At 26.5% G+C, this 22432-nt stretch overlaps 2 protein-coding genes across 5 annotated transcripts; both read right to left on the bottom strand.

Annotated features, from left to right (window-relative positions):
- Positions 1 to 3420: 3420 nt before the first annotated feature.
- On the bottom strand, positions 3421 to 10398 carry LOC132917994 (venom protease-like). Of its 4 annotated transcripts, none has more exons than XM_060979029.1 (7): positions 10119 to 10398; positions 5790 to 6008; positions 5051 to 5178; positions 4851 to 4966; positions 4479 to 4741; positions 4217 to 4383; positions 3421 to 4141 (listed from the first exon to the last, which is right to left on the bottom strand). In XM_060979029.1, the coding sequence occupies exons 1-7, from the start codon at positions 10228 to 10230 to the stop codon at positions 3968 to 3970; spliced, it is 1179 nt and encodes a 392-aa protein (XP_060835012.1). In that variant the 5' UTR covers positions 10231 to 10398; the 3' UTR covers positions 3421 to 3967. The 4 variants fall into 4 exon arrangements, with proteins under 4 accessions (XP_060835012.1, XP_060835013.1, XP_060835015.1 ...); XM_060979030.1 differs by lacking the exon at positions 10119 to 10398 and adding an exon at positions 7698 to 8042; XM_060979032.1 differs by lacking the exon at positions 10119 to 10398 and adding an exon at positions 7372 to 7633.
- Positions 10399 to 11908: 1510 nt separating this feature from the next.
- On the bottom strand, positions 11909 to 20039 carry LOC132925286 (uncharacterized). The gene is made up of 15 exons (XM_060989696.1): positions 19864 to 20039; positions 18614 to 18829; positions 18420 to 18532; positions 18147 to 18296; positions 17955 to 18076; positions 16669 to 16928; positions 16412 to 16578; positions 16186 to 16341; positions 14653 to 14773; positions 13371 to 13586; positions 13066 to 13157; positions 12856 to 12965; positions 12466 to 12734; positions 12204 to 12370; positions 11909 to 12131 (listed from the first exon to the last, which is right to left on the bottom strand). The coding sequence occupies exons 1-15, from the start codon at positions 19958 to 19960 to the stop codon at positions 11958 to 11960; spliced, it is 2430 nt and encodes an 809-aa protein (XP_060845679.1). The 5' UTR covers positions 19961 to 20039; the 3' UTR covers positions 11909 to 11957.
- Positions 20040 to 22432: the final 2393 nt, after the last annotated feature.

Below are 22432 nucleotides of genomic sequence, written 5' to 3'. Positions count from 1 at the left end.
ATCATCAATAAGAAATATTTGTACATTATAAATAATAATTTATATCATTAAGATATTACTTTTTTTAAATAAAACAGGTTTTTTTTTGTAATTATTGCTCAGTGGAAACTTTAAATACGTATAGTTATAATTAGGGCTCGGATTTTAATACATTTGCATCTTTTTTTCTGAAATATCTTACACGATACTTTCAAAGCTACAAATGTGTTCCAAGCACTCCATATTCTGACCACAAATTTTTGTGGGGCATTTTTGTCTTTTTAATGCATTTTTTAATTTTTTGACCTATTTTTTGTATTATGACAAAAAAAAATTGACTTCATTCAAATATAAGTACTACTATACATGGTAGGCACTACGTAAAAAAATTTTAAATTATTTTCATTTTGAACATAACATTAGGTAATTTAGTTTTAAATTAAATAAGGCTGCAATTTTAAATTTTTTAAATTGTTCTTATTATTTTATTATTCTAAATGTAATTTAATTTTTTAAACATTTTTTTATACTATAATTTTTTTACCTAATAATTTGAATTTATTTAATAAATAATGTATTTTTTGAAAAGACATTTTCGGTATTTTTATATTCGAGCCCTAGTTATAAATGTATAATTAATAAAATTCTTAGATATTTATAAATTTATGACGTATTACTCATTATATTAGTAATTAGTACTTATTACTTAAACGCTTATAATTACATTAAATTATTTGCGGCTATGTACTTTTTATATTTTTTAAGTAAAAAAATCTTACTAGACCATTGTATATCATTTTTAAAGCTTTTTTCTTATTTTCAAATGAAAATTTTTTCATATTTTATTGAAAAAAAAAACTAAAATAATAGTGGAACATTTTAAATAACTATAATAATAATTAACATAAAAGGAGCTAAAATATTTTAAAATATTCTTCATTATATATTTAAAAAACGCTAATATAAAGATTTAATGAAATATTTAAGTTAATAATTTTTAATTATACTGAAAAACCAAATTGATTTTCTATTGAAAATAATTTTGGGTAAAAGTTTCAGTTTTTTCTTAATTTTATTTTTTTATTATTTTGAAAACTATCTATTGATATCGTACCACTAAAAATACATTATTATATACATTATGTGCAATTTAGCTCTTACTATAGTCGTTACTCATTAGCCTGTAGTCCTGTAGGTATACATTATTTGAAATTTGACTAAAAAAATATACAATAATTAAAACGTATTTAAGTTTCATGTTAGAAGTAATGTTAAAAGAAGTAAAATAGTTTTATAATAAATTAAGTTCAGTCGGTTATATTCAAGTTTTATTATTTTTTTTAAATATTTTCATAATTATTTGATAGCCTATGTCCAATTCAGTATTGTTTGTAATCCAGTAAACGAAATTCCTTTTAAATTTTAACACTTATGATTCAAAAAGGACATTGAAATTATTATTATTAATATAATAATATAGTTTATTCATAATAGTGTTGTATAAATAAATATTCTTTTTTATTATTATTGTTTAGATAATATTTAACAACTAACAATAACTTTTGATATGAAAATACTTAGATGGCAGATGCATAATCATAACAGTAGGTATTTAATTTATTTATAATATGTATACAGTATAACTACAGTTAGATCACTTAGATCTCAAAACTTAAAATACGTTATATATACGAACATTTTTAGATAAAATAATAAAGATTTTGTAATATTGCCAATGTAAGTTTATTCAAAATGTTTACGATCCTCAGATAATATACCTACGATAACTAGTTATATTGAATTTTTATTTCTATAATTTGTTATGCTTATAATATTACTATTTTATAAAATAAATTGACGTACCTTTGCTTAAGCCAAAATTTTTTACCACTAATTGTGAATTGTGATAATGTACTGAAAATGCATAAGGTGATAAGTGTAATGCTAAATAATTTAACATTAAAAAATATGTTATTTTCCATATTCGAATAAAATATTATACATAACCTCTAAAAACGATTCCGATTATATAAACGACTAATTGTATGATAAAATGCTAGTATATAATATTAATTATATATTACTGTTATGGAAATTGTGTTCTATGCTCTCACTGTATTATTACACGTACAGATAATGTAGTACTAATATATTATAGTATTATACTATACTTAGTAGTGGTAAGTTAATGTTATAGTAGTGCTGTGCAGAACAATATATTTATCCTATAAGGTGTTAAAATTATGCTCGAACATCAATAAGTATTTGAGTCTATCTACTTACTTATATTATGGATAAATACACAATTATATGCGATGTTTCTTATTGACGCCACTTATTCACCGAGTAAACACAATTTTCTTTTATCTTTGAAAACTTGCAATGCATTTATTAAAATTTTAGTTTTTGAATTCTAAGAAATATTTAAAAGGCATCATATCTCAAATACTTGGAATTTTATAATTGTACAGCATTGAAGGAGTAACCAATGACCAGTAGCGGATCTAGGATTTTTTTTTTTTGGGGGGGGGGGGGGCAGCGGGGACAACATTTTTAAGATTATTATATTCATATAATTTTATGAACACTATTTTTACACTATATTTATGATTTGACTTTAGGTCTTACATACATAATATAACTTTTTAAAGGGGGAGCGTAATAAATTGTTCTTATATTTTTTAATTATTCATTTATTTTATATATTGACGTCTCAGGGGCATTAGTACAGTACAAATTCTAAATATTAGATAATTAATAATAAGGTAAGAAATAAAAGAACAAAAAAAAAAAACGCAAAACTAGAGAACAATCAAGTGTTATGTAAATATTAACTATTACAATTTTTGAGTTTATGAATTATAGATGGCCGAATTGTAATTTTGTATTATTTTTTGAAATATAATTGCACTATTTGATCGGGAAAGTAACCAATTCAACTTTTAGTAAATTGTCGGTAACTATTCCGGCTAGAATATAGTAATAAAACAAATTATAACTTTAAGTCAAGTAGAGCAGTGGGTATACTAACTATTTTAGATACTCATTCAAACTTACACATTAAAATTCGTCCATAACCAGTAGGTACCTATCTGTTTTAATGGCCCGTCTTTTTATTACTATGATGTATTATAACAGCTATCATAGATACATATTGAGTGTAACTCGTCTTATTTTATTATTTTCGTTGTTATAAGATCGTAATAGAATGCAATTTAATGTAGATAAATAATATAAGATACCTATACTGGCTATACTATTATATATATATAAAAAATGACTAATAAGCTGCCTAGTAGAAATGTCATTCTTATTAATATAACATTATCTGTATGTAGTAGCTCTTGCATTCCAAGGTAATTTCTAGGAATTTCTACACATCATCTATAGGTTATATTGGTAATAGGTGGAATTGCTTATTACAAGGAAAAAAAATATATATTAACATTGAAATTGGCTATATTTATATTAAGTTTCTACGACAATTACTTAGGTACTAACACTTTTATTATACACATATAATACAATAAAGCAAATTACACTTAATCATAATTCATAATATTTATTTTGTTTTCTATAACCTGCAATGGCAACAATATATATCTAAACGATTATCTGTTTTCAAGCCAACATTTAAGGGTTAAATCCAAGGATAAAAATTAGTCTACGACCTGTCATGGACACCAAATAATGTACAAAATGTGGTGAAAAATGAAAATAGGTCAAAACTGGAGATTTTCATAGTCATAGAGCACCAGATAGGCTTTTAATATTCTAAAATAAATACGTTAAAATACTAGTATCCAAACATATTATTCAATATTTTAATACTAATGAGGTGTTAAAATGATCAAATTGGTGTCCAAACAATTAATAACTATTTTAGTAAAAATCATCTGAAGAACTATTATGAAGAGTTGAGCGCAAGTCAGCAATGTAGACTGTAGTATAAGCTTTTTATAGAAAAAAAAACTATTATTGAATATCTTTAATTATTTGAAAACACTATTTTTTCGATCCAAGCTATGTATTTGGATACTCTAGTATAAATTCCAGGTGTATCCTTGTCACCACAAAATTTCCCAAAAGATGTAATTCCGTATTGTGTATACATTCCGGTGTAATTGTCATGTTCTAATTGAAGTGGACCTCCAGAATCACCCTATAATCATTTTGATATTATTTAACAATGAATATTTAGTTTTATACAATTTATTACAACTTTCATAGTCCGTACCGAACAACTGTCTTTTTCACCATCAAACGAACCCGCACATATCATGCTATCAGGCAATATGCCAAATTGTAATTTTGGATTATTGTTTGAAAAATAACTTTCATTGCACTGTTTCGTCGAGAAAATATCCAAATCCACTTTCAACAAATTATCACTAAGAGGTCCAGCTGAAAAATTGCATGTAATGATAAAAAATGATAATGTTTTACTTACTATAATAATGATTTCAGATTTTTTTTTTGTAATAATCATATAAACCAACCCGTTGAGATTCGTCCCCAACCAGTAAGTATCTGTTTTAATGGCGTTAAATTCGGATTTGAGTTAAGACAAATCGGTCGCACTGCATCAGAAAATTCTACATCTCTTTCCAAACGGAATAGAGCTATATCGTTGTATAGCGAAGGTGGTTTATAACCGGGATGTATTACATGTTGTACAATTTGATAGTCTTTAGGTTTATCTAAGTTGCTTTCATCAACGACTCTTTCCGAAACTCCGAGACGAGCCCAACGAGCCATACTCCTTGAAATTAAAAGAAATATATTTCTATGATAAATAAAAGACAACGCACAATAATAATTTTGACTTACTTAATTAATATTTTAATATTTTATTTTATCATACTATTTACCCAGCATTTGCTTGTTGACAGTGCGCTGCAGTCAATATCCACCTTTCACTAATCAGCGAGCCCCCACATCTCCAATCCTCTCCATTTTCTGTGGTTTCACCAAATCCTATTAGCGTCTATCCTTATACAATTACAATAATAAATAATACTATAAATTTATAACTATCTTGATTTTGATAAAATGAATTAACTAATATTACCATGTGTGGAAACTGTTTTATGCTAGTTGGTATACCACCCACAGCTGAATACGGACCATTATCTAATCGAGTATTCAACGGAGTTTCAGATTGCACTGTGTTCGTTAATTTGAAATATTCATTACATTCTGTAAATTATTCAGTTTATAACATTTGTTTTAGTTGGTAAGATCAAATTTATGTTTACGTTGTAATAAATATACAAAAATCGTTAAAAGTCTTGAATGCTCTATCCGATTTTTAAATATATTCAAAAAATAAATAATACAAAAATATTTTTTTTTTTATGATATTTAAAAGTTTTTGAAATTGAACATATAGTATTATAGGCTTTCAACAGTTTCTCCTCCTTTAGTAAATTCAACGACACAAAATGAAGAAAACTTAAATTAAATATTAATTTAAAATGATTTTACAATAATATTACTATCACCAGAAATGAATTTGCCTTATTGTACTTATTTTTAATTATTAAAAAATTCACTGTTTATTTATAGTTTTAAAATAAACAATTCCAATAAAAATATTGTATATTGAAATGATTTACCTATGATATACGTCTTATGTTGATAATAGCATATATTTTATTACTGTTTTGCAATAAAAAGTTATAAACACCATATCTATATAAAAAATCAGTACCTAATTAACTATTTTTAACTGATTTCGGGTATTTACTACAACATAATATGTAAAGGTATAAACATTAATAATTTATGTTGAAAATTAATGTTCGTACTTTTATCGACAGATATTGAATTTTTTTTATTATTTTCTGGTATTTCAATTAACGGTCCGTTAGCCATTTTCGGACAGCAAACTATCGGTTGTAAGCCATTGAATTTACAAATTTCAAGATATTTACGAGTATTAATACTTTCTTGTAAAACCTTACAATTCCGTGCATCCGTGCACACATAATCTTGTTCTGGTCTTTGGCCTTTTCGACATATATCACCTAAAAATGTACGAATATATTTGAGTAATAATTTTAGATTTTAGCTTTTAAGCAGCGATAAATATTTTGTTTTACTATAATTTGTGTTTTTTTTTTATCCGACGTTACCTTTAAGAGTAGTTAAAATATTTAGATTTTCAACTTTTATAGTCAATTCTTGTAAAAAATTTGATTTATACGGTATCTATTTTGGGGGAGAAACAATTACTGGTATTTTATTTAGCTTTATTCTAATACTCAAAGTTTTAATGGTTATTCAAATGTATAACAGGTTTTTTAAAGGTGATATTATATTTTGTAATTATTCTTATTTCATGAGATAAAAACATTTCAATATTACCAACTTATATATTATCGTCTTCTATACACATAGAAATTTCAAAATATATTAATATAATACTAATAGTATTGCCCGTGACAAATTAAACGCCCATTGATTTACCAAAGGGGTAAATACTAAATAAGCTCCGTAAAATTTAAACTGCTCTGATTTTTGATACAATTATTTGGGTTGTTTTTACTAAATATTATATAATATAGAACAAAAATTATGTCTAATTGATCATCATATTTACAACAAAATTAAATAAACAAGTTAGTTAGCCAATAATTATCTTTGTAAATCCCTTTTTAAAAGGTAACATTTTTAAAAATCCGCACACACACACAATCACAGAATCATCGGCTTTGATTAATATTGATAGATAGATGAATGAGCATTCAATATTATAATATGTACATTGCACAGGTAAGGATTGTTTTTTTCCCGTTTTTCAGAAAAGTGATGAACACTGAAAAATGGGAACACATCACGGTAGCCTTACATATTATAATAATTCCTGTAAATGCGTAAATACAATGTAATATTGTTTTTCAAATGTATAAGCGTAATAAGAGTGATTCTTTTAATATGAACCACCTCTCATTATTTCAAAAACTATTAACATTTTTGAAAATACTTCTTTTATACTGTTTACAGACTAAATTAAAATTTTTATTTTTAATTTTTATATTTTATCGTTATACATTTTTTAATTTTTACTTTTTTTAATGAAATCATAGGTACATTTTTAATTTCATACTCTGAAACAAAATATTTTGATATGTAAAAATCAAAACTAGGATAAGTGGTTTATGAAGTATTTAAATCTTAGATGAGCAAAGTAGTAGGCCAACATAATCTTGCGTGGTATTACCTACTACTCCACTCCATTCTTCTAAACTTAAAATGATTATAACTTATAAATGCTCGTCCGAATTTCGATTTTTATAGATCGAAATAGTCCGAAAAATATTCTGTTTCAGAGTATGAAATTAAAAATGAATGTTGTTTTTCAAAAAATTACAAAACTTAAAAATTTACAAAAATTCGGTATTTATTCTCCGGATCCTGCACTAACAGTTCGACAGAAATATGATGTTTTAGAATACACTATACTAATAATATGATTGGAATATAAAATTCAAAAATATATATCCTAAACACGAACAATGGCGTACCAACACGACGAAATATTACACACACACACACACTCACGGAATGGTTGAAAAATACGGATATTATGATGAATATAATGTGGAAAATGTCATTGCCCGTGAAAAGGAGACGAAGAAAATAATGTCGAGTTACAGGAAACACACGAGTGTACTACGTCAGTACCTACTACATCAGTACCTAAAGTACCTTACCTTGAATATTTTTTATAGCCGTAATGGACCGACTATAGTATGTATGCATCGCTCGTGTGCACAGGTCGCAAATCTCGACATCTCGTGATACTTGTATAACTCGTGTACGGATTCTTAGATCCGTAACCGTCTGGGGAAAACCTACAAATTTAATATAATATGTCCGCCGAGGTCAGTACGACGCGGCCCCGCGGCGATGACGATTTATTTATCGACGATGACGCAAAAATGAAAAACGTCTGTACAGTGCCCACCCCCCAGCGGTTGCGGCTCGGGTACGGTGCGGGGGCATCAGATCTGCGGTGACGACCGAATACAGGCACACGACCGACTGGCCAATAATAATTAATAATATATGCACAGAAATCAGAATCGGGATTTGAGCGGCGTGGTCCGCTGGCTATCCGGTTTATACGTCTTGGGATTCCGGCGGTCGAGTTACGCCACCGCCATTGCATATAGTAGGTATATTGTATATTATAATTTATAATATCGCACATACGGACCGGACGGACCGGACAGACGACGGCGGCGTGGCGTTACCTGCAATAAGTGTAATGACAGCAACGACTAGTAGCCGTAGGAACGTTGTAAAGTGCGATAGACTTAGCTGTGGATCCCTTTCACACACACACATTGGCTTTTATTCCATTCCGAAATTTTCTATACGCCATGAAATCGGTATTTACTTAAAATGTATAGTATGCAATAAATAAATGAAAAATATTGCTTAACCTATCGAATTTATGACAGTATAGTACTAATTTTTAAAATATTGTAATATAAATATAATTTAAGATAAACTATATCCCTATAAAACAAATATACTGATCCACCAGTTCCCTACTCTTTCGAGAATCGTATTTTCGTATTAATAATGATTAATTTTTGAATTCAAATTTAACATATCCATGGCAGCAACCTTCTCAATAATGAATACATTAAAATGTAAAGTTATCAGAAGGCAATTATATAGAAAAAACCGGTTCAACATAAATAATATCTAGAAAATGTACTAAGAAAACTAAGCTTTTTTAGTTTTAAATTTTAATTAAAATCCTTGGTTGTTATACATTTAAACTAATAATTTATTGCTTTGCACGCTGCAATCCGTATTATTCAGATATATCAATATTTCTTAACGTTTAATCAGCAACCTTTCATAATTTAAAAATAAAGTATGAGTGAAAATGTGAATGCGTAATACGAGTGCCTTATGATGATAATATTTTGATTCTTTCTGTGATATTTATAAAAATTTTGTACTGTTAATTTATGTATAGATAACAAAATATTTGTTGACAAAACTTGAAAATGTTATGCAAGATTCATCGCCATTTTATTTTTACTAAAAATGTAAAAAAAATGTATGCATAAAACTATGTACTCAATAATTATTACCGTTTTTTTTTTTTTAATTTAAATAATTTTTATCTCGGTAAGAGCAAAGATTTGAATTTTAGTTTCTGCTGTGTCTCTGCCCCTTTTAAACTTTTTTAAATTTAGCACTATGTACTTAATATATTTCCTATATGGTAATTAGTCTGAAAATAATCTTGATATTAACCACTTTATTTATTGGAGTACAAAAATATTTGAATAATTTACTACTACCATTAGGGTTTAGGACTATTCAACACTGCATAATTTAAATACACAATTATGTCCTGTAATATAATATTAAATATTTAAATATTACAGTAAAAACGTGAAAAATAAACATAAATAAAACTGGTAGAAAGGTTCTTAGGTGTTCTTACACATAAAACGTATTTTAAATTAATTAAGGTCAGTGAAGATTTAGGGTTCTTCGTATCTAGTTAATAGTTATCATATTGAATACCTAATTTCAGAGTTTTATAAATATTGCTTAAAATCTAGTAAATAAAATATTTAAATAATAATTTTCATTTTTATAATTAAAAACGTACTTTAGGTATAGTTATTTTGACTTGTATGGAGAATACAGACATACAGTGCAATCTAAATGTAATCCCTATAAATATTCTATTCTATTAATATTATTATTATTTTAATAATCTATGAAAACTAGTCATTAGACTCAAAATACAAAATACATGCATAATTATAACAACTAGGTAACTAAAGCTAAACACTTAAAGCAATATATATTTAAAATATAAATTAAATATGTATACATTGTACTGTAGTAATGTCTTAAATTACATTAAGTAGATTAGATATTCTTAAAAATAGAAGGTATTAAAAATGAGATATAGCTACATAATATAGACTATATAAAATAAATTAGGTTAATTATTATTTAATTACGAGTATCAGAATAACATTCATAACATTAATTATAGCCAATAATGATAAATCGTACTTTGCAATGTTTCTAATATTTTTGTTTAATGCAATGTAGGTACATTAATCAATACTTAAAGCAAATCGACATACCTTTGTCCAAGCCAAGATTTTTTATAACTTGTTGTGATGATATGTTAAAAACGTAAAAAACGATTAATATAATATTGCATAATATAACTTTAAATAATTGGTTATTTTCCATTTTTAAAAAATAAAATATTTATAAAGTTACACCTAAAAACTTACAACAGATTACGGTGATAAAAATGACAAGATATTCCATATGATACACAGGAATATATTATAAGAAAATTATTTATTTCTATTATACGACTGTTAGTACTACTATGTACATTGTACAAGGATTAAGTAGTACCGAAATCACATAGTTTAGTCAATATTAATAATGTTATAGTATAAGCTACGTAATATCTATTAAATATGTGTGGAGTGGGAATTACGATCGAGCATTGATGTTTCAGATTATATTTTAGATAAATCCGTGATTTGTCATAAATATTAGCGACGTTTCTTATTCAACTTTTTTTTTTTTTAACAAAACACAGATTAACATGCTATTACATATAAAATATTTTTTTAATTGCCATAAAAACCGAAAAGAGCATCTGTTTTTTATGATTGTCTTAATAATTATATAGTAAATAATTGTATATCATATAATAATTATGTATCTCGAACTTTTCAAAAGGATGGATTTTATATTCAATCGTTTCTTTTTTCTCTCTCTCATATCGATATCATAATCATTATGTAACAGATTTTGAGACAAAAAAAATGGTATATTAATAAATGGTAGGAAATTGGATCCCACTTAAGTTACTTAACTGTACATTAAGTACTGAGTGGATCATTTTAATGGGTGTTTTACTTATTATTACTAAATATAAAATAAAAACAATATTCATGGGGATATAAGACATTTACGTAAATGATAGTAGCCAAGGGCTGCATACTAGTTGTGGTCATGGATGATTTTCGATATAAGCACATATTATAACAGTTGCGGTCACTGCAAAATTGCGGTCACAGCAAAGACTGAGCTTTAACAATGATAATAAAATGAGTTAAAAAAAAATAGAATTGAAATTATATATTAGTATTAACTAATATAATGTTATAATGAGTATCAAAAAAATTTAATTTGAAATTTGAAGTCTGCGGTTTTTAAGTAATCCCATCTGAAGATTGTTTTTGTATGTACAAGTTCCATGTTTTTGTATTGGAGTTGACTTTAGAGCTATTAAATACCATTTTATGTAAGTTTATACTATATAATATACATATACTGGATAGTAATCTTAAATGATTATCAACCGTAATCGTAGTTTGGTACGATAAAAGACAATATGATAATTATAATACTTGACTTCAACTGAAGTCGACCATTGTTGTTTTTGAAATATAAAAATACAATATATTTAAGAAATGTTTATTTATGTTTGTGCTTTTATCCCACTATTGAGTTATAAAAGTGCAAACAGTGACCGCAATTAGTAGGTAACCTTTTAGTTAGTTGACCGCTGCAACTAGTACGTAATTTTTGATTTGACCGTAACTAGTAAAAACCGTAGCCAAGCTTTATAATATAAAACGTTCACTTAGAATATTAAGTTGTTTTAAAATTTTTAAATATATAATTTTATTAAATTTGGTGTATGAACAAGGCAGCAAGCTTTAGATCTAAATACTACAGAAATTCAAACAAGTGTTTGGAAAAATATTATGTTAGTGAATTTTCAAAATTATCAATAGAGTTAATATACCGAAAAGTTGGGCTTACGCCTACAGAAGGCATTCCATTTTAAAGAGTTTAAAAGAAATTTAAATTCTAAAATATACTAAACAAAATAAAAACAATATATTGTATTTATTTTATTCTTTAATTTTATTAACTTTTATTGAATATTCTCAGTTGTTTGAAAACGCTATTTTTTCGATCCATGTAATGTAATTAGCTACTTTAGTATAAATTCCGGGGGTATCCTTGTCAGCACACAATTTCCCAAACGATGTAATCCCGTATTGAGTATACATATTCTTATAGAATTCATGTTCTAATTGAAGTGGACCTCCTGAATCACCCTGTAACCATTTTGATATTAATATCATTATAAATGTTTTTATACAATACATTAAAACTGTTATAGATCGTACCGAACAACTGTCTTTTTCGCCATCAAACGAACCCGCGCATATCATACTATCAGGTAATATGCCAAATTTTAATTTTGGATTATTATTTGAAAAATAACTTTCGTTGCACTGGTTTATTGGGTAAATATCCAATTCTACTTTTAACAAATTGTCACTTACTGGCCCAGCTAAAACATAGTAACAAAAAAATTGTAGATTTTAGTCAAATATAGCAGTGATTACACTGACTGTTTATGATAATCGTTTAAAATTTTAAACCAACCTGTTGAAATTCTACCCCAACCAGTTAATATCTGTTTTAAAGGTGTAATAGACGGATCCGAGTTAAGACAAATTGGTCGCACTGCATCAGAAAATTCTACATTCCTTTCCAACCGGAACAGAGCTATATCGTTGTAAAGCGAAGGTGGTTTATAACCGGGATGTATAACATGCTGCACTATTCGATAGTCCTTAGGCTGAACTACACTGTCTTCTTTAACGACTCTGTCTATAACACCGAGTCGGACCCATCGAGCCATATTCGAAGAACTTAAAAAACATATATTTTTATTATAAATTACAGACAACGCACAATATTGATTTCAAGATACTAATAATTGTACCTAAATAATAATAATAATTATTGTTTAAATTGTATTATAATATTTACCCAAATTGCTGACAATGTGCTGCTGTCAATATCCACCTTTCGCTAATCAGCGAACCTCCGCATCTCCAATCATCTCCATATTTTGTGGTGTCACCATATCCTATTAACGCCTATAGTTACAGTTACAATAATATTTAATAACAAAAAAGTAACAATTATTAATACCTATCTTGATTTTTATAATGTGTAATGTGTATAATTCAATAATACCATGTGTGGAAACTCTTTTGTTTTAACCGGTGTACCACCAACAGCTGCAATTCCAAACTTATTTGGTACCAATTGAAAATATTGATTGCATTCTAAAATGTATTCAATTCATAACATTTATTTTGAAAGATGTATTTTTCAACAAATACCCAGTCAATTAGAATAAAATCTTTATTATTTGTTTAAATATAAAATTTTAAAAATTATTTTAACTTTTAAGTAATAATTTCTAATTGATATTAATGATATTTAAATTTTTATAGGTAAATAATATAAATTACTAATAAGTTATTGCGTATTCATACTTTCATCGGCAGTTGTTGAATTTCCACTATTAATTGCTGTAGGTATTTCAGTTAACTGTTTATTAGCCGGACAACAAACTATCGGTTCTAAACCAATGAACTCGCATACATCAAGATAATTACGAGTTATAATACTTTCTTTAAAAGCTTTACAATCTCTTGCACTAGTACACACATAATCTTCATTTGATCTTTGAGCTGTACGACATTTATCACCTAATTTAAAGATACATTTGAGCTAAAACATTATAGATATAAATAAATCATTTTTTCTTTTATTTAAATTAATTTTTAATTTAATGTGGTTACATGAGTGTCATTAATAAATGAAAAACTTTTCTCGTCCAAGCTTATCACAAAAATATTATTAATTTATTAATGTGTTTAAAAAATAAATAAGTATATGAATTACTCCTTTTAACCGCTTATGTTATGTTATATAATTATAATCATCAATAAGAAATATTTGTATATTATAAATTATATTTTATATCATTAAGATATTACTATTTTAAATAAAACCGGTTTTATGTAATTATTGCTCAGTGGAAACTTTAAATACCTATAGTTATTATTAATAAAGTTCTTAGGTATTTATAAATTTATGACGTATTATTCATTATATTAGTAATTAGTAATTAAACGCAAATTATTTGAAATTTGAAAATGGATTTTAGTTTTAAAATATTTGAATAAGTTACTATATTAATGATTTCTATCCAAGTTTATTTATTTATTTTTTTTAATGTTTTAATTAATTTAATTTATATATTTATTTGATGTGAGTACAATACAATATTGTGTGTAATCCAGTATACAAAACATAGTAAAAAGTATCTTTTTAATTGTAATACTATTTATTTTAAAATGAATGTAAAAGTTATTATAATTATTATATAGTTTATAAACTATGCAGACTAAATAAATATTCTTATTTATTGATATTTCGTTAATCCTTGGAAACTTCCAATAGTTTATAATATGAAAACTTCTAGAAGCATAATCATAACAGTATTTAAAATATGAGTTTTTTACAATTTGTTGTATCTACAGTTAAATCACTTAAATATTAAGACTTAAATACGCTGTGAACTGTGTGAAGGTTGCATATTCTTTAATGTAATATTACCAACGTAATATTATTCGAAATATTTATGATTCTCGAATAATATACGATACCTTTTTATATTGAATCTATGTTTGTCTGATTTATTATGCTTGCACTAATACACGAATATTTTAAATTTATCAATATGTATTATATAAATATTGTCGTACCTACCTTCGTTCAACCCAAGATTTTTTATCACTTGTGATGATGCGTTGAAAATGCATAAAGCGATTAATGTAATTTTTAATATTGAATTTTTAAAAAAAATATTATTTCTCATTTTTAAATAAAATATTTATATGTATAACTTCTGAAAACGACTCCGGTGATTTAAACGATGAGTTGTATGATATAATATGCTAGTTATACGTCTAATATTAATTATATATTACTGTTGTAGTGTTATCGAAACTGTGTCTTGTACACTCGTAGTATTACATGTATGAGTAATACAGTACTAATATACATATTAATATATTATACTATAATTATAGTGGCGGTCAAATGATTTTGTCATGGGGGGGGGATATGGCTGATTTTTTATATACACTACTATTATAATCATTAATATATAATTTACGGTTATGCACTTGGCACTTATGCCCAATATCAATTTTTTAAATTAAGGTAAATTAGTAGATACCTTATTTATAACAAGTGAGGAGTGTGTCATTGAACATTCACAACCATCGAGCGGGGTAATTCCCGTATATTTTGCATAAGCAAATAAATATTAAAAATAATAACAGTCTTGTTCCTAGAATGAGTCTAAAATCTTGATAATAATAATATACGCGCATAGGCGTTGCTTTGAGAAAAAAATAAAACACAATTTAATACATTAACATTATAGTATAATATATATAAATTTAATTTTTATAAATATTAAAGAAAAAAAGTAATGGGGGGGAGATCTATCACCCTCGTTTGACCACCACTGTTATAATATATTAAATAGGTAGTACCTATTGGGTAATTGGTCAATATTATAGTAGAGCTGCGTAGTGCGTACTGTGTAGTACATACGTATTTATATATGCGGCATGAAAATCACAATCGAACGTTATAGAGTAGAGCGTCAATTATCATTGGGTTTCTAATTTTTGACCGAGGGAGTGTAAATGTTTAAATGTTTTATATGATTAAAAATAAAACTAATGTACCTATAGTGGTTTTATAACGTATAATTATAGTATGATAATATAATATTAATATTTATATATTCTTAAAATTATGTAATTTATTAATTTTAATTTTAATTTAAAAATATAAAATAAAAGTACAATTTTTTTTTCAATAATTTCTTTGTGTGGGTAATCTTCGCTCCGCTATCAGTATTTTAGTGTAAATACCTACTTATAACTTATGTGATGGATAATTACACGATTTGTTACAAATAGGTGAAATGTTTTAATAACATTACTTATTCAACGAATACACGTAACTCCGTTTTACACCTGAAACCTGTATAAAATAAATACGCTTATTAAAATTCAGTATTTAGTATTCAGTATCCTTCTGTTTTTCGTATATCTTTGACTGCAGAGAAAACAAATTTTGGTATAGCAGCCCTTTAACAGTCAAATAAACCAATATGAAAAAAACACACTAACATTTATTTTAAACATAATAATTGTTGTCTGTTGGTGTTTTAATAACACGAGTCATTATAATATATTTATAATTTTGTTCAAGTTTGATTTAAGACCAGACGATACTTTCAATCCAAGAAATATATTTTGATACTCTAGTATACACTACGGGATCATCTCCAAAATTTGTTCCAAATGATATTATTCCGTATTGGGTATGTATGATTGATCCGTTGTGTTTATATTGAAGCGGACCGCCAGAATCTCCCTAAACAATTTGATAAATGTATTATTTATACCATGCAAATATACCTGGCTTTAAAAAATATATATCATACCGCAGAAACGTCGATAGTGCCTTCTAGTGGAGTCGCACAAATCATTCTGTCGTTTAATATGCCGTATTTTAACAGTGCATTTGAAATGCCATAACTATCATTGCAAACACTCCCGGAGACGATATTCAGTTCTACTTTTAACAAATCATGACTCATTGAAACAGATTCTGAAAATTCATACTCAATTTTAAGATGGTTTACACGCATATTATAAGTATTTTAATATATTTTTAATACATAGGTATGTAAATGCTAACCGTAAGAAGGTTTACCCCAACTAGTAGCTACTTGCATTTGAGGTTCTAAAGACGGATTTGAATTAAGACAGATCGGCATTACGTACTCGGAGAACTCGACGTTTTTTTCCAACTGGAACAGAGCTATATCGTTGTAATTCGAAGGTGGTTTAAAACATGGATGTATGACGTGTCGCACAATTCGATAGTCTTTCGGTCGAGCGTCGTCTGTAGTCAAGATTATGTTTAAATCTCCTAATCGAGCCCAACGTGCCATTTTTCTTCAAACAGAAATGTACGTATACAAATAGAATACAAAGTTAATATTTTATCGTAAACCTATTTATAATTTAGACAATACAAGGAATTTTTTTAATTTTAGAAACTAATAAGTAATGATAAATAATGGCCATTAGAAAATGAAAAATATAATAGATATAAGTACATAGTATTATATTTAAACATTTAAAAATTTCTTGTGCTCACATTTAGTATGATATTGGGTAAAAATAGCCAAGAACGAAATATAATTTTGTACAAAATATTTAATATTAAATTAAAATATCAAACAGATAAAAAATTGAGGGTTTAAATAACCCAACGAAAAGTATATGAAATGGGTATGGATAAAAAAATTAAAATACTACATCACTAATAATTATTATCTATAATGTCATCAACCCATAAATGTAGTAAATAAATTGGCAATAATTATAACTTGTAAGCTGTAATCCATTATATATCAGTGATTATTATAGAATTCTAATCCTCATATAGTTAAAAACGTATATGGTAAATACTAAAAAGGGTTTTACCGATTTTGACCTTGATTCATGAAAGACATGATTGGTTTCCGGTAAAAGAATCACCCTATATACGGGATGATTCTTTTATCAAACAACACTCATTATTTCAAAAAGTATTAATGTTTTTGAAAATATTTTTTTACATAGTTTCAAATTGTTAAAAAAACAACGTTTTTATTAAAAATTTATATTTTTAAATATTTTTTATCCTTATAATTTTTTTAAGTTTTTTACTTTTTTTAATGATAACATTGTGTTTTAATTTCATATTCCAAAGCAGAATAATTTTCTGAGTATTTTGATACATAAAATTTGAATTTAGGGTGAATAGTTTATGGTTTATACTTATTCAAAGTTTAGACAAGCGAAGTAGTGGACAAACATTTTGCGGGGTAATCCCGTACCACTCCACTCCGCGCATCTAAACTTTAAATACGTATAACTCATAAACTATTTTATTTTTATTTAAAATAATATTAATTTTATATACTAGACATTTACATAACATTATGCCCTTTCAATTTTTCACAATGCGCAGCTGATAATATCCATCTTTCACTAATCAGTGAACCTCCGCAACCCCACGAACTATCTTCCAGCTTCTCACCAAATCCAATTATCGCCTAAAAGTAATAAATCTATTAATTATACTATATTATAAGTATTTGATAATTATTAAATTTTAATGCATACCATGTGTGGGTATTCTTTTGGTTTAGCCAATGGAATATTTTTTGAAATAACTTTCGTGTAACGTGATTTTTTAGTAACTTTTTGGTATTTTTCTATGACAATACTCGTTACTGATGATTTTAAATCTGCTTCACAGTCCATTGAAAACGGCTAACAATAAAGTCGATAATCAATAACACATTATTATTAGTACAGACAGATAGATATAACTTAAATACGCATTTTTTCAACTATCCACTGCAACTTACCATCATTACACGGAGAAAAACTTACGTAAGTGTATTTCTTTGTAAATCCGGACTCTGTTGTAAACTCTGTTAACTTTGCAGTCAAATTAGTATCTTCTATTTTAAACTTTTTCATTAACTTAGAATACTCCTGACACTCTATAAAGTAATAATTATCGTTAAAATATTTGCATATGATGAAAAAACTATATAAAAATATATCAATAAAACTGGCAATACTTTCGTTAACAATGCTCGGTATTTCATTAATCGAATTATTTAAAATTTTTATTCTTCGAATAGTCGGTGGACAACAAAATATTGGATTTTGTTCATCAAACGAACACAAATCAGGATATATTCCATCTGCAATCATCATTTTCAAGGATTCGCAGTTTTCAGTACTCTTACATAAGTTATTTGAATTCAATTCATCGCCTTTTTTGCATATATCGCCTGAAAAAAAATGTAATTATAATTATCAAAATATCCCATAATTTTTCTTATTTATATTTAAATAGGAACGATGAATGTATTGATTTTACAATAATGTGTGTGCTTTTTGGAATAAGTATACATGATAAGACATAATATACAAAAAATACTTAAATTTTCAACTTCATAAGTGATTATATTATTTAGAATTTCGACGAAATTTATAAAACCTTAAAAATTTTCAAATTATTTTGTAGTTGAAAATTTATAAAAATATTTTCTTTTTTATTTGAAAATTTAATATGTAATTCTTTATAAGTTTTCAACCAATATTAAAAAAAAAAATGTTCACCGGAAAGTTGAGTTAATTTTTTATAAACGTTTAAAGTTCTAATTTTCACGACATTAGATTTCACCCATAAAATAATTATTTCTCATTAAATATCTTTTAAACATTTTATTGTAATTAAAAGATGAATAACCGTAGACACATGCAATTTTCCCCATTTAAGAAAATAATTTATTTTACTATGAGTAACATTTAAGATTGAATTAATTTTTGTCGAAAACATTGCGTTAAAAATACAACATAATAAAATATAATATTATACATAAAAGTCTCTTTGAATGTTTTTGAGCTATATTTAATGATGTAGTCTAACGTCTCTACGCAAAATCGATTTTTATATATAATGATTATGATATATCATTGAATTTAAGTTTAATACACCCATTTCAGACACCTGGGTACTGTTCAGCAGTCAGCAAATCGGTGTAAGTACCTTAACTGGTTTAATTAACCATCTTTTTGATGTTTCTTTATTTTTTATCGTTAACTGTACTATTTTTAATAAATAATATTAAACCATTGCAGTATAAATACAAAAATATGCATAAGGCTTATCTATTGGTTTATAATATTTTCAAAAGTATAATTCACTTTTTTTATATATAGTATAGTATTATATGACCTTAGCAATAATATATTAATATAATAATATTCGAGTAGTTACTTACATATTATTATGTATTTAAAACAAATATCTCGTACATACCTTCATTTAAGCCAAGTGTAACTGATTTTTCTGACGACTCTTTGAAGAAGCATACAATAAATAATATAATATTTAAATGTATAATAATAGTTTTCATTTTAAAAAAATTGTAGTAACCTTAAATTTTACTAATAGATGAGAGCAACTAAAGTAGTTATGTGATACCTGTAGACTTATTGCACTGTGTTTTGGTCGAATCCGGAAAATTTAGCCTTGGACCTTATACTAAAATGCGGCGGCCCCACTATGTGGCCCTAAAACAAGTTTTGTGCGAGTCGTCTATCATCATCAAAATATCATTAAATCGAATAATTTATATCAATTAAATATAATCTATATTTTATTATGCTATAATATATTAATAATATATTTTGATTAATTTAACTATGATTGTTTTTGTAAAATTCAAATTATGTACTTATACATTTTATTTTAATTTTTATATCTTTTAATCATTATCATCATTGATGTGTGACTGTTGAAATCGTGAAAAATATTACACTGAACAAAGACCCATTTTTATATCATTATTATGCAAATTAAATTTTATTGACTGTATAGTTTATATGTGGCATGCAAGTTTTTTTTTAAAATTTATACTTGGCTTTATAGCAATAATACAAATATAAAAAAATACAACCCTCCTGACCGTTATTGTGTAGCTATTAGAGATGCATATACATTTTATAAACAGTAATATATGGCCCTTCTGGCTCAATAATAAATACGAATAATAAATATAATATAAATAGTAAGAAATTATTATTATTATTTCCGAGATACGAGGGCTTCAATTTTTTAAACTTAGGTATTCCATTTATTTATTATAACATTGTTATATTATTGTTGAACAGCTACACTTATTATAAATTTTATTTTTATAGAATAAAAACGACCGTTCAACGTCAGTATACATTTATAAGTGTAATTAAAATATAAAGTACTAATAATATTAATAAACTATTGTTTAACATACTTTGCACTAACATAGTACAATGTTAGAGTGTTACCCGGCGTATAGTATAGGCAAAGTAGATTACGTTACTGTTGTAGTGTTCAATATATTTTTCAATAATTAAAATTTAGCCCATCGAAACTTCGTTCGCCGAGAGAATATATATTAAACCATAATACACCGCGGATACTCGGATATCTTAAAATCTGGATAAAAATTAATTCGGATATCTGAATATTATGGATAATCGTGAATATTCAGATTTTGCAATAAGAATTATTCAGATATCACATTCTGGCTTAATATTTAAAAAATCTGAATATATATCCGAACACTAGTTATCACATAATTGTTAATGTACGAGATCACCAAGAGAAAATTGTTTTATAAATTATGGTGTGAAGTAAGTTGAGGTTTAAAACCAACCGATAAGTTATAAGTGTCGCATATTTAATATTGTTTCATGCCTATTCGTTATATCGGCCCCGGTCGATCAACTTATCGTTAGCTTTATTATAATACTGTGAAGAATGTGGGTTAAGAAGTATTATCACCCTCTTACGATCGAGTCGTTTTTATGTTTCGCTATGATTTTATTTAAAACGCTTAATCCTTTGTTTTTTGTTTAGTTGATTTGTACATATGCAATATATTACCTTTTGAGTGTATTATCCCATTAAATAAATTAAAAAATAATGAATAAAGACAATTTGTTATAAGTGAAAAAAATCAAATCAATATCTTATATTGCGATGCACAGACGAGATTATTTTCATGGTGATGGCCACTCTTTGTGTAATCTTGATAAACATTCTTGTTAACGGTTAAGCAGCGGAAGAATATTATAAAAATGTTTAATCTGTGCGTTTTGACCGACACGGATGGCGAGCAAAAATAGTAGCGATATCGCAGTGACAATGATACACGACTAACACTAAAGTGCTAAAAAAGATGGATGGCATTACTTGTTCGCTGAGATTACAAGACGTAAAAGTGATCATTAGCGGATCGCTACACGGGTACTGATGATACTCTAAAATCATCGCGCCCGATCGGTCATGTCTAGCTATTGTAGACTAGTGAATTAGAACTCTCTATTTTATACTACTCTCGTTTATTGATATAAACAATGATTTAATTAGTATTTAATAAATATTTAATGTAAGATACTAAAGGTACGGTTTCTCTGCAGCATCAAAGAGTGAAGCAGCACGGCGTCATGACACCGCGTCTAAACTCTTACTGTGTTCGGACGTTGCAGGGAAACCGTACCTTAAAACAATAACAGTGTTGTGTAATTTTCCTCACCACCTTTATTGTTAAACGACATACAATAATATCGTCCGTATTGACTATTGTATATAAATTTATGAGGTATTACACGAGGCGCGTTTTTTTTATTGTGGTGTCCCCTGTAGGCCTAATCCACATCGTAAGCCAGAAAGCGCGAATGCCGATCGACTATAATAATTGATATAGATAGATAGATCGGTAACTGCACTTTTTCGCGTATAAAATGCGTCTTATACACCAATATAAGTAAGTAATATGTAATATAAACAATTAATTATACATTGAACAAGAAAGTGTTAATTAGTTTAAATTTATAATTTT

The sequence above is a fragment of the Rhopalosiphum padi genome, chromosome 1, assembly GCF_020882245.1.
Source record: "Rhopalosiphum padi isolate XX-2018 chromosome 1, ASM2088224v1, whole genome shotgun sequence".
NCBI classification, from domain to species: domain Eukaryota; kingdom Metazoa; phylum Arthropoda; class Insecta; order Hemiptera; family Aphididae; genus Rhopalosiphum; species Rhopalosiphum padi.
Note: the sequence above shows the minus strand (reverse complement) of the source record. Positions and strands in the feature narration are given on the sequence as shown.

Excerpts from the sequence above, each read along its gene's own strand:
- LOC132925286 (XM_060989696.1), bottom strand. The coding sequence starts at position 19,960 with ATGAAAACTATTATTATACATTTAAATATTATATTATTTATTGTATGC. Across the intron at positions 18,297-18,419 it reads TTACAAAGAAATACACTTAC|CCGTTTTCAATGGACTGTGA; the intron begins GTAAGTTTTTCT and ends CTTTATTGTTAG. Across the intron at positions 12,132-12,203 it reads GCGAAAAAGACAGTTGTTCG|GGTGATTCAGGAGGTCCACT; the intron begins GTACGATCTATA and ends AAATGGTTACAG.
- LOC132917994 (XM_060979029.1), bottom strand. The coding sequence starts at position 10,230 with ATGGAAAATAACCAATTATTTAAAGTTATATTATGCAATATTATATTA. Across the intron at positions 6,009-10,118 it reads AAATCTTGGCTTGGACAAAG|GTGATATATGTCGAAAAGGC; the intron begins GTATGTCGATTT and ends GTACATTTTTAG. Across the intron at positions 4,742-4,850 it reads TGTCAACAAGCAAATGCTGG|GAGTATGGCTCGTTGGGCTC; the intron begins GTAAATAGTATG and ends TTTAATTTCAAG.